Source organism: Acanthisitta chloris, unplaced genomic scaffold (genome assembly GCF_000695815.1).
Source record: "Acanthisitta chloris isolate BGI_N310 unplaced genomic scaffold, ASM69581v1 scaffold12134, whole genome shotgun sequence".
In the NCBI taxonomy this organism is placed as follows: Eukaryota; Metazoa; Chordata; class Aves; order Passeriformes; family Acanthisittidae; genus Acanthisitta; species Acanthisitta chloris.
In genome coordinates this window covers 6717-20018 of record NW_008667677.1, presented here as the reverse complement: position 1 = coordinate 20018, position 13302 = coordinate 6717, and the positions used below count along the sequence as shown (strand labels likewise).

At 43.1% G+C, this 13302-nt stretch overlaps 1 protein-coding gene across 1 annotated transcript in view; it reads left to right on the top strand.

The window, feature by feature from the left end:
• Positions 1–2698: 2698 nt before the first annotated feature.
• RSRC1 (arginine/serine-rich coiled-coil 1) overlaps positions 2699–13302 on the top strand; it is a gene marked incomplete at its 5' end in the record, with an annotated part of 15868 nt that continues 5264 nt past the window's right edge. Inside the window, one exon of the mRNA XM_009072596.1 lies at positions 2699–2767. Coding sequence (XP_009070844.1) covers positions 2699–2767 — 69 coding nt within the window. The remainder of the gene's footprint in view (positions 2768–13302) is intronic.

Below are 13302 nucleotides of genomic sequence, written 5' to 3'. Positions count from 1 at the left end.
AGCAGGAACTGAGCTTGTAGGTCTGGCAGGTGACCTGCATCTCCATTAGGGATCTCTTGGACCATCCACTGCTCCTCAGATCCATGGCAATGTGTTTGTTGGGTGGCTCTTAGGTTGGGAAAACAGGTGGAAGGAAGCTGAGCAGAGAACATGGCTGAGGTCCCAAACTCATCAGCATCTTCACATCGAGGGTATTAGTGCACATGGAAACTTATATATATCTGCAGTGGCATCAGAACTGCAACATCAACAACAATGATAATATAACAATAGTGACAATAATAGTAATATTGTAGTAATAATAATACTAGACACAATCCTGAGCCATGTGCTCTGGGCTGGCTCTGCTTGAGCAGAGAATTTGGCCCAGAGGGCCCACTGTGGTCCCTCCCAACCTTCCCCAGTCTCTGACTCTGTGTAATAATGACAGAAAGTGTAAAGTATGTTGAGAGAATCATTAGCAATAAATCCTAAAGCAGCACAAGGCTTTGGTGATTCTGTTGGTTGCAGTGGACAGCGCTCTACAACTTCAGGGACCAACTGCTCTGTAGATCTATGGGCTAAACTAAATTGTTGTTAATGAGCAATTTTGTGTAGAGAATTGTCCTAAATTGCTCCACTGTCTCTGTAATTAACCAGGACCTGAAAGGCCAAGCTCTGCCTCAGCAGCACAAGTTTTAACTCTAGTTCCAAGGGCTGGATATCAGCACCTTAAAGTTAACAAATACCAGCTAGAAATGTATTCATTGACCAACAACATCTTCCCTGTGTGTTTTAATATCTTTTTGCCTTGGATAAGCACTGAGTTACCCAATGAATTGTTCCTGTGCAGCAGCAAATCGTGGAGGAAGAACAAAGTAGCTCAGTGGAATAGATAAATCCAATTTAGGGCTGGTAGTTTATTGAATCTAAATTGTGCCCAGTTGGCCCAGGAGCTATATAAGCAATCCATCTTGTGCTGATAATGGAGGGGCTGGAAATCCACCTGATGTTTGCATTATTAAATTTCAGCCTAATGAGCTCTGCTAATACATATTGAAGACAGTTGTAAGGAGCAGGATGGGAATCAGGATGGGATCATTGGAAAGAAACAGAAGCTGAGCATTTTACATGACTCAAGGGGTATAGCTACAATTACACAGAGCACCACAGTTGCATTGCAATGGAATTTCTATTGTCCCTGGCCTTTGACCAAGGAGGATAAAGCGTCAATGAAGTAAAAATCTTTACAGTTGCTCATGCTTTGGTTTTATTATCTAATTTAATAACAGATTCTTGTACTGATCTTCAGTGGCAGAAAAAAAAAAAAATTTCATTACTACAAATGCTGTCTAAACATGCCTAAAAGTGTGTAAATACCACCAGCTCTGTGTAATGACTTCTGGCCTTTCTTAGCAGGTTCAAGTGTGTCCTTAACTGTTCAAGTTGTGTCCTTTAAGCTGTTTCCATTGACTGCACAAAGGCCCTTCCACCTCCTCTTGAGCTGAACTTGATTTTCATCAATTATTGCTTAATTCAGTAGGAATTTGCACTAAATATTTGCAAACCTGACTAAACTTTTGCCACTGGTGCCACAGTGCTTTTCTCACCCCGGAAGGCCTAGTTCAAATGCTCAATTCCTGTTTATTTTTTGCTTCTTTTCCTTCTGCCTTGGTGATACTTCTGAAAACTTCCTATTTCATCAAGTATAATGTTATTAGAGACTTATTCTCACTTAGTTCCCTCATCAGGCAGTGAGATGGCAATAAAGGGGAATGGCTCCTTGGAGACATTAATGCTTTGGAATAAATGATGTGCTAGAACAGAGATTTAATTAATTTACAGAGTATATTGATAGTCCCTTGTTACTGGGCTGTATATTTTTAATCTTCTCTCACATCTGCGGGAAAGTGTTTGAAAACCTCTGCAGTTGAGCAACTAGTAGATAATTAAGTAATAAGGGAAGAGATTTCTAGCAGGGGAAAAAGATTCTATTTAAAGAGTGTAGTCCTAAAATGACTAAAGTGCTGCTGCTGTGATTTGGAGTGAAACTATGTTCTGCCTAGCAAAGTCCTGAGTAAGAGGTGTTGGACTCCAATTTTTAACACTGTCTGTAGCTCTGCATCCCTGGAAAGGTTGTTTGGTTTCTGGTTTAGCATCAGAATAGCTCTGATGGATTACTCACTATGGCAGCAAAGCTTCCACTTCATACATGCACAGCCTTAGGGTTATTCGAGTTGGTTTGGGAGAGAGTGGGGTGAGGGCAGGTGTGTTTAAACAGAAAAACCCTCTTAAAAGTGTTACTTAACCCAAAATGAATGCAGAGATTCATAGTGAATGAATGCTGAAATAATATTGAACTAATATTACCCTCCATAATCCCATTTCTGCCCTTATCTTAACTGTAGTAAACTCTTGAAAGAATGAGGGACCAAGTTGTGTTCTTTTCCTGCACATGGATTTCAGTGTGGGACCTACAAAGATAAGTCTGGAATTGGGTTTTAAACCCCATGAAATATTGCTTGGCAAGAGGCTGTGACTGCCCCATCCCTGGAGGTGTTCCAGACCAGGCTGGATGAGGCTTGGAGGAACCTGGGCTAGTGGAAGGTGTCCTTGGGGTGAAACAAGATGAGCCTTAAGGTCTTTCCAACCCAAACCAGTCCATTATTCTATTAAATAAATTAACTAATTCTAACATTTGTTTTGTTCTCCTTTTCAGCTAAAGCAGATGAAGCTTTGAAGGCCAAAGAGAGAAGTGAAGAAGAAGCCAAAAGAAGAAAGGAAGAAGGTAATGGATTATTTTCAGTTCAGTAACAAACTAATGCCCAGGAAGTCAGGAATTACTATTTTTAAGGGCCTAAGCTCTGGTGGAGCTGTGATTATCCTACACAGGACAATTGCTGCTCCCAGGGCACACCACCACTTGCTGCTCATCACCTCAAAGGTGATCGATCCCTGGTAGTGTTTAAGAGGTGTCTGGATCTGGCACTGGAGAATATGGTTTAGGGGTTCCAGCAGTGGCAGATTAATGGTTGAACTTGATGATCTTAGAGGTCTCCTCCAACCTTGATGATTCTTTGATTCTATGTTATTGCAGAAGTCAAGGGAAGTGAAGAAGCAGCACAGCCTGAGTATGTTTTGGGAAGGAAGGGGAAGGAGCTCTTGGAATTCTGGCTGCAAAGTGCACCAAACCAGCCAGCTGTGCTCCTTCCCCACTGGGATCCCTGGATTCTGGAGCCAGCCAGCTGTGCTGGGCCTGTGGAAGCCTTTCCACCCACCACCTTTAAAGCTGAACAGGGAGATTCGCCAGAGGAATCCTGATCCAGGGTCCCACAGGGTCTGGGGGTGTCGGAGTGAGGTGTTTGGCTCCCATTGCATCCAATGTGCAGTGTGTGTTTGGCTAAAACCATGTGTGGTTTGTTCCTTCCATCCCATTGTGAGTGGCACATGTGCTAGCAATTGCTCTGCCAACAGGGATTGGGAAGGGTGAGCATGGAAACACAGAGGGAAGAAGAAAGGGGTCGGTTTGTGCCTTGGGGACGATGAGGAGTTACAGAGAAACTTAATCAGCTCCACAAAAACTGCCCTGGGGTGGCTTTGAAGGAGTTGTGAAGATGTTACACTCTGCTCAAATGAGTGGAAAATATTTCCTGAAGTGAAGCTTCTTCACTCCAACTCATCCCTTGGCTGAGGAATTAGCTGCCAGTTAGGAATGAAATGGTTTCTCCTCACTGGAAAATCAAAGCTCTTATTAACCTGTGGTTAAACATTCCACATCCAGGCAGGACATCCAGGGAAATTGCACACTGGGAAATTCCAGTTTTGTGTAGGTTTCTGTCCCATTGGGTTTAAAATTTCAGTTTTGGGGAGGTTTATGTTTCCTATGGGTTTAAATTGCAGGTTTAGATAGGTTTATGTTTTGAACTCTCTTTGAATCCCAGAATCATTGAGGTTGGAAAAGACCTCCAAGATCATCCAGTCCAACCTGTGACCCATCACCACCTTGTCAGCTAGAGCAGTGCCATGAGTGCCATGTCCAGTTGTTAAAATGAAATAAAAGAAAGTAAAAGAAGATGAAACAAAAATAAAAATAAAACAAAATAACATGAAACAAAAATTAAATAAGATAAAATTTAAAAAAACCTTAAAAATAAAATCTTTTGTCATTAAAATAAACCAGAAAAGTCTTTTTTATCTGAAAAAAATTCTAAAGTATGAATCTTCAAAAAATTGGATTTTTCCAATCTTCCCCATTTTATGGGATTAAATGCAACTCTCCCACAGGAAGCTTCAGCCTGTGTGGGCACCAAGGGCATGTTACAGTGCTGTAACCTCTACCTGGGAGCTAGACTAAAACCAATTGCCCAAATCAATCCATCCTTCCCCAGCCTACAGCAAAGGTGTCCCAACTATCAGGTGAGGGAGGTGATTCTCCCCCTCTGCTCTGCTCTTGTGAGCCCCACCTGGAGTACTACACACAGCTCTGGCATCCTCAGCATCAGAAGGACATGGAACTGTTGCAGCAAGTCCAGAGGAGGCCACAAAGCTGAGAAGAGGGTTGGAGCACCTTCCCTGTTGAGAGTTGAGGCTGTTCAGCCTGGAGAAGAGAAGGTTGTGTGTAGACCTCAGAGCAACCAGTCAGGAGCTGAAGGGTCTCAGGGAAGGCGTAGAAGGACTCTTGGTTAGGAACTGCAGTGACAGGACAAGGGGTAACGGATTCAAATCGAAAGAGGGGAAGTTTAGGCTAGATCTTAGGCAGATGTTTTTCCCTGTGAGGGTGGTGAGACTGGCACAGGTTGCCCAGGGAGGCTGTGGCTGCCCCAACCCTGGCAGTGTTCAAAGCCAGGTTGGCTAAAGCCTTGAGCAACCTGTTCTGGTGGGAGGTGTCCCTGCCCAGGGCAGGGGGTTGGGACTGGATGATCTCTAAGCTCCATTCCAACCCCTAAGATTCTATGATTTCCTTGCCAAACCAGAGTGACATTCCACATTGGATGTTCCATGTCAGCTGCTCAGGTGTGAAACCCTTTGCCCTCCCAGGCCAGCTCTGCCCCTTGCTGTGCTTTGCTCTTCACTATGCAGCATTTGCCTATCGTGAATAACAAACTCCACAGACTGAGGCCTTGTGCTGCTTTAAAGGTTTTAATTACCATAGTCCCTGCAGCCACTTGAAGGACACACAGCAAAATGAGCATTTTTCCCTCTTTTTTCAGTGATAAAAAAGCAAAGAAAGGAAGAAAAAGGCTCCTGTGCCTCATTTGAATGTGTCAGTTTGATTACATTTGCACTTCCATTGGAGCTATGCTAATTTGCTGCATGAAATTAGATCTATTAACACAAAGTGTTACTTTTCCAGGAGAGTTTGTAATGGTTGGATGTTCCTACTTTGGTTTTGGTTACTTGGTTTGGGACTGCCTGAAAAATGGCAGCAAAATCTAAAGGGGATTTGACCACAAAACCTGGGTTTCACTCCAGAAAAATTCAAAGCAGCTGAAATAGGTAACAGAATTTGAAATAAAGTGAACTAGAACACATGATGAGTCATGATGGAAAAATTCAACATGTTGGATGGAATCGGGGAGATTTGGAGCTCTTTTCTCTTAGTCTTTATGCATAATCATATTTTTAAGTGTTTGGTTTAAAATCCACTTTGCTGGGGCCTCAAGTCCAGTGCTGTGTGGGGAGGAGCTGGGGGTGCTCCAGCCCTGTGCTGTCCACACTGGGATGCATCAGAAAACAAGGAAAAAGGAGTTTTTCCAGGACAGAACTCAATCCTAAATATGCTTTTTTGGCTGTCACTCACCAGGTGAATCAATGTGAGGACAGTGCTGGCACCAGGGTGGGTGTTATCCTGGAATTTTGCATTCCCCATTCCCAGCCCAGTGTGGAATTGATTAGTTCTGCCTCCCCTGTAAGCACTGCAACATTTTTATATACTCCAGGGAAATAAATTTGGCAGCAAATCAGCATGAGGAGATTTAATTATCACTGCAAGACCTTTCCCTTTTGTGGCTTAGTGATCCCGAAAGTCCATGTGTTTCCCTGGGAGCCACACGGAGCCGAAGCTTCGCGGCCCAATTTGTACCTCCACGCCGGGAGAAGCCAAAGCAATTACTGCTTTATTGATTTTTCATCATGGCAAATTGCAAGTTGATTTTTCCCTGCAAAGGCAGAGGTGATTAAGTGTTTCCCCCTCCCTGGTTTAGTACCAGAGAGCTGTGTGGCAGCATCCAATATCCTGAGGTCAACCTCCACGAGGGAGATGGAATACGGTGTCTCGGCCACGTGTGGAGGAGAGGAATCAGGGGCTACAAATGGGAGAGGATATGTGTGGAGACAGTTTAATTTGTTCCATTTATATGAACAAGTCGTGTGGCACATGCTTGGAAAAGAGCAGTTGGAATAGGCTGGGAAATGAAAGGCCACGTGGGCAGGAGGAGGGAGTGATGCAAAGGAGACAACACAGAATAAACCACAGGGAATAAACCACAGCTCTGGTATCGCATTCCCAGATTTTACTCAGGTTTATGTGCTGCTTTTCTTCAGCAAAGTTAAATGACTCAGGTCTGAAGGATTCCAGAATCCCAGACTGGTTTGAGTTGGAAGGACCTTAAAGCTTATCTCATTTCACCCCCTGCCATGGGCCAAGTTTGCAATTAAGGGATTTCCTAAAAGTTGAATCCTCCAGGCTTTCTTTCTGTTCTCACTTTGCTTCTGTGACCCCATCACTCCAAAGCATGGAATCCGAGACTGATTTGGGTTGGAAGGACCTTAAATGTCATCTCATCCCACCCCCTGCCGTGGGCAGGGACACCTTCCACCAGCCCAGGTTGCTCCAAGTCCCATCCAACCTGACCTGGAACACTTCCAGGGATGGAGCATAAGCAGATGAGTTTGTATCCTTGCAGCAGTCCTGGCAAGGAATGCCACATGTGGATTAACAGGATTTAAATCAGAGCAGGACAATTGTGCGTTCCACAACTTATATGACACATTGCTGTGGCTTAACTGGACTTTTAAAACAATATATTTATGGGTTGAGTTAAATTAGCAGAAATCTGCTAGGCGGTTTTAAAGGATCTTTTCTCCTACCATTTCATATCAAATATGTGAATCTAGTTGAAAATACTTTAAAAAGAAAGATAACTTGCAGGTACTCAGGGAATAATCTTGATCATTTTTGGAAGAGTCTCAAGGGTTTCTCAACTGTCTTCTGCCACTGAACTCAGAACTGCACAGGGACAGCACCAGTGAGGGTCAGCCATGAGAAATGGGAGAGCAAATGAAGTGGTGAAGGCTTATTAATTGATGGAATGAAGTTTATATAAATGTGGTGGGCCCAGGGTGTAATGTTTGACTCCAGATTCTCAGTGCCTCAACCTCTGGATTTGGTTTGACTGAAGTGTTATCAGATCCTTGTCCTGAATTGACCTCATGGAGCCACCAGGACAAGGGAGAATGTCTTCACATGGACAGAGGGCAGGATGGATAAGATAATCTTTAAGGTCTTTCCAACTCAAACCAGTCTGGGATTCCATGATTTGGAGTGATGGGGTCACAGAGACAAAATTAGAACATAAAGAAAGCCTGAAGGACTCAACTTTTAGGAAATGCCTTAATTATAAACTTTGAATGTGTCCCAAATTATAAGCTCTACCTTTTCATACTCATCTTTAACTTGTTGGCCAAGAGTTCATAAACCAGATACTTTATCTCTCAAACCAGTCTGGGATTCCATGATTTGGAGTGATGGGGTCACAGAGACAAAATTAGAACATAAAGAAAGCCTGAAGGACTCAACTTTTAGGAAATGCCTTAATTATAAACTTTGAATGTGTCCCAAATTATAAGCTCTACCTTTTCATACTCATCTTTAACTTGTTGGCCAAGAGTTCATAAACCAGATACTTTATCTATGACAATCTTGGAACACCCTGAGTTGAAAGGGACTACGAAGATCATCAAGTCAAACTTCTGGCTCAACTCAGGCCAACCCCAGAGCACCTATTTCCCTTCCCACTTCCTTTAGGAAGAGTTAAGACTTTTCCCTCGATGTAATCACTATTAAACCCACAGGTTGGATCTGCCCCAAAAGGATTTGATGGCATGAGGTCAGGCCATGCAACTGTAATAAGTTAAAGTGCTTTCCCAACAACACAGAGATATACTGAGATGCCCTTAAGTTCATTAGTTACTGCCTGAGGTCATTGTTCATCTCCAGTAAATTATGTTGAAGTCTGTTGTGATGGCAAAGACCTAAACTCAGGCTGTTAAATCCCCAAATTATTTAATCCAGAGGATATATTTAGTCTAAATATGTGAATTTTCATTTTCACTGCCTTATCAGAGCTGTAATTTCCAATCTCTCCCATTTTGCCTTGCTAATGGCACATTTTAAGCTCCACCCTGGGTGTCCCTGGTGTGCCTATGTCGCTTCATTAGGCTGACACAAACACCTGGTGTTGTGCTGCCTGTCTCAGGGGGATGTCCCAGCATCTGGCACACACTCTGATCTCCTTTTATCTCTGTTTAATCTTTATATTGATGGTTGAGAAGGAAAAGGAAGCAGAAACTAAGCAAGGGTGAGAGAAAAATGGGAGGTTTTGGGGCTGTGGCAGAGCACAGCATGTCAGGAAGAGCATCCAAATGAGGATAATGAAAAATGAGAAGGATAACGTGGCAGTGAGGAATTTGGCAGCTTTGCTGGCCACTCTGTGTCCCTGTTCTGCCTCAGCAGAGGTGAGGGAAAGGAATCAGAAAGGGGATCGATACCCCCCATAGGTAATGGCTGTTGGAGTAATCAATTCCAATCAATTATGGTTTAGGGGTTACAGCAGTGGCAGGTTGATGGTTGGACTCGATGATTTTAGAGGTTTCTTCCAACCTTGATGATTCTATGATTCTAATTCGAAGTGTTTTATTAAAGCTGCTGGATTTAATAATCACTTTTAAATGTGTTCCTTAAATTTTCTCCTCCTTTGTGTGTGTCCATCATCTTCTGCCCCTTCATATTCCATACCTCCTTCTAGTCCTTCCCTGATTTCCCTGAGTAGCTTCTGATCCCACTGTCCTGGTGATGCTGCAAGGGCTGGAGCAGCTCTGCTATGGAGACAGAGCTCAAGGTATTCAGCCTGGAAAAGAGAAGGCTCCAGGGAGACCTTAGAGCTCCTTCCAGTGCCTAAAGGGGCTCTCAGAGAGCTGCAAAGCGACTTGGGACAAGAGCATGGAGGGACAGGACAAGGGGGAATGACTTTCCACTGCCAGAGGGCAGGGATAGATGGGATATTGGGAAGGAATTCTTCCTTGTGAGGGTAGTGAGGCACTAGCACAGGTTGCCCAGAGCAGCTGTGGTTGCTCCATTCCTGGCAGTGTTCCAGGGCAGGTTGGATGGGGCTTGGAGCAACCTGATGGAGTTGAAGATGTCCCTGCCCGTGACAACGGGGTTGAACTAGATGGCCCTTCCAACCCAACCCATTCCATGACTCTTTGATAAATGCAAGAATGTTTTTGAAGCTGGTCCTTGAGTCACTTTGTTTCAGGAATTACAACAGGTGTAATTAACCTTTTCCATTCTGAAAGTGAAACAGATAAATTTATGTTCTCTCTCCCAGGGAAATTTATGATATCTTTCCAAATTAAAAGTCTTGAAATTGTCTTCAGCATTTAAGACAGATGAGAAACAAAGATGGTTCTGTGCTCCATTAATGCTGTGTGTTTTACTGTCATCTCGATGGCATTTGTTTGTGCTAAAGGCTAAGTCAGTTAAGGTAATGGGATTGTAAAGCCATCAGGTAATTAGTTATCTGACTGCAATCATTTTAAACAACAATTTATAGCTACCTATTGAAAAGCTGTTTCTAAAGGGAAAACAAACAGGGATGTATGGGGAACATAAACAGGGATATATGGAATAAGTGGGCAGGGAAAAGGACTGATTTTCCAGCTTCTTAAAGGAAAAACATCTCATTTTCCACCCTCTTTTGAGGTCCTTGATAAGCAGCAAAGTGGAGCAGAAGGAGGTGGGAAGAGGTTTAGGAAATGTGGGTTGTGAGCAGGAGTTGAGGGGATGGGGTTGGATTTGTCCAAAGGAAATGGAAAGGGGAGAGAAGGAAGAGCATCCTGCTGGGAATTTCTGTATGTTTACTCATTTCCCTCATATGAAGAGGATTTGAAGCAACCTGGGCTGGTGGAAGGTGTCCTTGCCATGGCAGGGGATGGGATGGGATGAGCTTTAAGGTCCTTCTAACCCAAACCTTGTGTGGTTCCATGATTCTATGAAAATCCTCAGAATTCTCCTGAAATTCAAGGTGTATTTATCCATTCGTGAAATATTTCACTTCAATCCTGAGCTTTGCTTATCCTTTGCACTGTTTGGTCCCTGGAGGTTTCCCTTGGTCAGGATGGCTCACTCTGGGGTATTGATGTGCAGCTCTGGCCTGGTCAGTGCCCATTGGAATCAGGAATCAGTGGTTTAACAGCTCCTCAGGACTGAGCTGATGCTTCCAGGATGAGTCATGGATTGACAGGGAACAATCAGTTCCATCAGGAACCATCCCCACCAGCTGTGCTTTGGGAAGCTCTTGGGGTGGTTATGGTTGGTCTGAGTTTCCACAGTGGTTTAGGCCCAAAATAACTAATTTTTGGGGTCTCTTGGAGTTACAAAATCAGAGCCTCAGGGGGTGGGGATGGAGAGACTCAGCAAACACATGATGTGCTATCCCATGGCAAGGTCTGGGGTGGTTTGCACTGGTTTATAGCAATATTAGGGGTATAAAATAGATATTTTACATCTGTAGTTTTAATATTTATATTTATTTGATATACGATTATATACATGCAATTTATGTAAATTTTATATAAATATTTATTTTATACTGTTTATTTATATACAGTTTTTATATTTTTAATATACTGTTCTATTCTATTTAACTGCCTTAAGCTGAAGGAGGAAATTTAGATCAGATATGAGGAAGAAGTTAATTAAACTTAGTTAAAGCACTTTGAGGTGGCTACAAGTTCTATATAAATCAGGAAAATGATTCCTAAAACTACCTGCAGTACTTGGAGTGGTTTAGAGGAACAAATATTGTAGGTAAAGACTCTGGGGTTTGGATCTTAGCAGTGATAACCTTTCCCTGGAGCTGCTGGATGCCAAGTGGGGACCTAAAGCTGCTGCTCCCATTGCATTGGAAGCCAATAAAGAGCTCAGTTTACCAGCTGGAAAATGATTGAGCAGCACAAATACTTTTGTTGTGAAAATTTAAAGCAAGTACATGCAAATGTACATAAAATACACTCAGCCACTTAGGGTTTAGGTTTTCTTGGACTGAGCCTGGGTTAAGCTACTAGTGCCAGCAGCAGCAGAGAGCTGGAGTGACCCTTCAGCCCAACTCCAACAGCGCCAGGAGCAGCAGGAAAAATAGGAGTGCAGAAATAATTCAAACCAACCAACCAATGTTTTGCTTATCTCCATTTCCTTTTGCCTTTAGCCACTCAAACAGTGTTTGAGGGCAGGCGGAGGTGGTTGTAGCTGCTTTTCCCCCTGATGGGCTGCAGAGAATCAATATATGGACTGGGAATAAAAGCCTGGAAGTTCCTGACACAGCGGCACTGCATGCCAGTGTGTGATCCCATGGAACACAGGAGCCCTTGGGAGGGTTCTGTGGGTGTTATATGTACTATAACATGGAATAGGGGGGGAAAATCAGCACTGGGCATGTGGCAACAGCTTTCACATCACATTTTGAGGTGTAAACACAAAGTGATCCATGGAAAAGCTGGAAAACCTCAACGATTCAGCCCTGCTGTCCTGCACAGCTTCAACGTGCTCATCCACAGCCCATAATTCCACTAAAATATGCTATTTTTTCCCTCTCTACCCAATGTACAGTCCCATTTCCCTATGCTGTCGGATCCCTGGATGCAGTGGGGTGTGGCCAGAGGCAGCAATGCTGTTATTTATCTGACTACCAGATCCATGTGTAGGTTTAACGCAGACAAATTGCTCTGTGCAATCCATCCGTGTCGCAGCCACACTGGTGAGTTTGTACCTACAATACAGAGGTTATTTGGGATAGAGAGATGGAAAAGATAGAAGAAGGCAGTAATTGCCTTTAAGATCAGAGCACAAAGCATTACCTTGGGTTTTACAAGGCCAGCGAGCCACAAAAGAGCAGTAATTTATGAGCTCAGCGTAAAAGAATAGCATAATTGCATTAAAAATTAATGCTAATGAACACTAAAATGGGGAAGGTGGTTATGATGAAAGTTTGTATTCATCTTCCCCGGGTTGAATGATGGCTGGTGGCTTGATTAATGGCTTAATTTCTATCAATTAGCAGGGAAAAATCTCCTACGAGACAAGGGTAAATTGAGCATTGAATTACATGTCTTGTGCCCAGAGGAAAGAGCCACAGAGCTCTGAGCTTGGCCACGGTGACAATGTGCTATGCCCTGGCAGGGGCTGGGGACAGCCACCTCACTGTCCCTGTGTGCTCTCTCACCCCCATCCCTGTGTCTTTTGCTCCCTCAATTAAAGGGTGGAAAATATCCATCAATTTTAAGCTCTTTCCTAATAATTCATTGCCTGAGTTTGACTCTTGCCCAGAGTATTTCCAAAAACACCCCAAAAAGCCTCCAAATGTGGCTATGGGAGTGAGCACAGGTGTGAGCAGCAGAGTGGTGAGGGTAACCTGCACACAGGTGAGGTGCAAGGCCAGAGCAGAAATTTAATGTCCTTAAATTCAATGTTCTTAAATGAAATGTCTTTTAATTCCAAGCTCTGTTGCTGAACGTTCCCATCCTGTTTCCTGCTGGATTTTATATTCCTTTTTTTTTTGAAAGGAAAAACCATTCATGTCCATGGTTTTAAAATCCTGTGAAAATGAGGTTTTCATCACTATAATGTGTTAAAATCGTAAACTTATAGTAATCTAGTACTCTCTGTAGTAAGTGCTCAGTACTCATAAAATGATATTTTAATGATTACCTCAATTTCAAAATATTTTAAAACAAGCCTGGATGAAGTTTTTCTTGTTATTTTGTACTTTTTTCTAGCTTAACTGAAAATCCTCTGTTCTCTAGTTCTCTCTCTAGTAAGTAAGAACTCAAACACTCACAACTTGCTATGAAATACATGACAGCTGCATTCCTAAAGTACTTACAATTAAACTGGAGGAAAACAAATGAACAAGCAAAGCTTTCTGTGCCCACAGCCGCTCGTTTTGGACCAATGGTTTGTTTATTGCTGCTGTGACTTTGGCTGGGAAAAGTTCTTTCCCAGGAAATGCCAACAGCTGGGCAAGAGTGTGGCCAAGTGTCGGGACC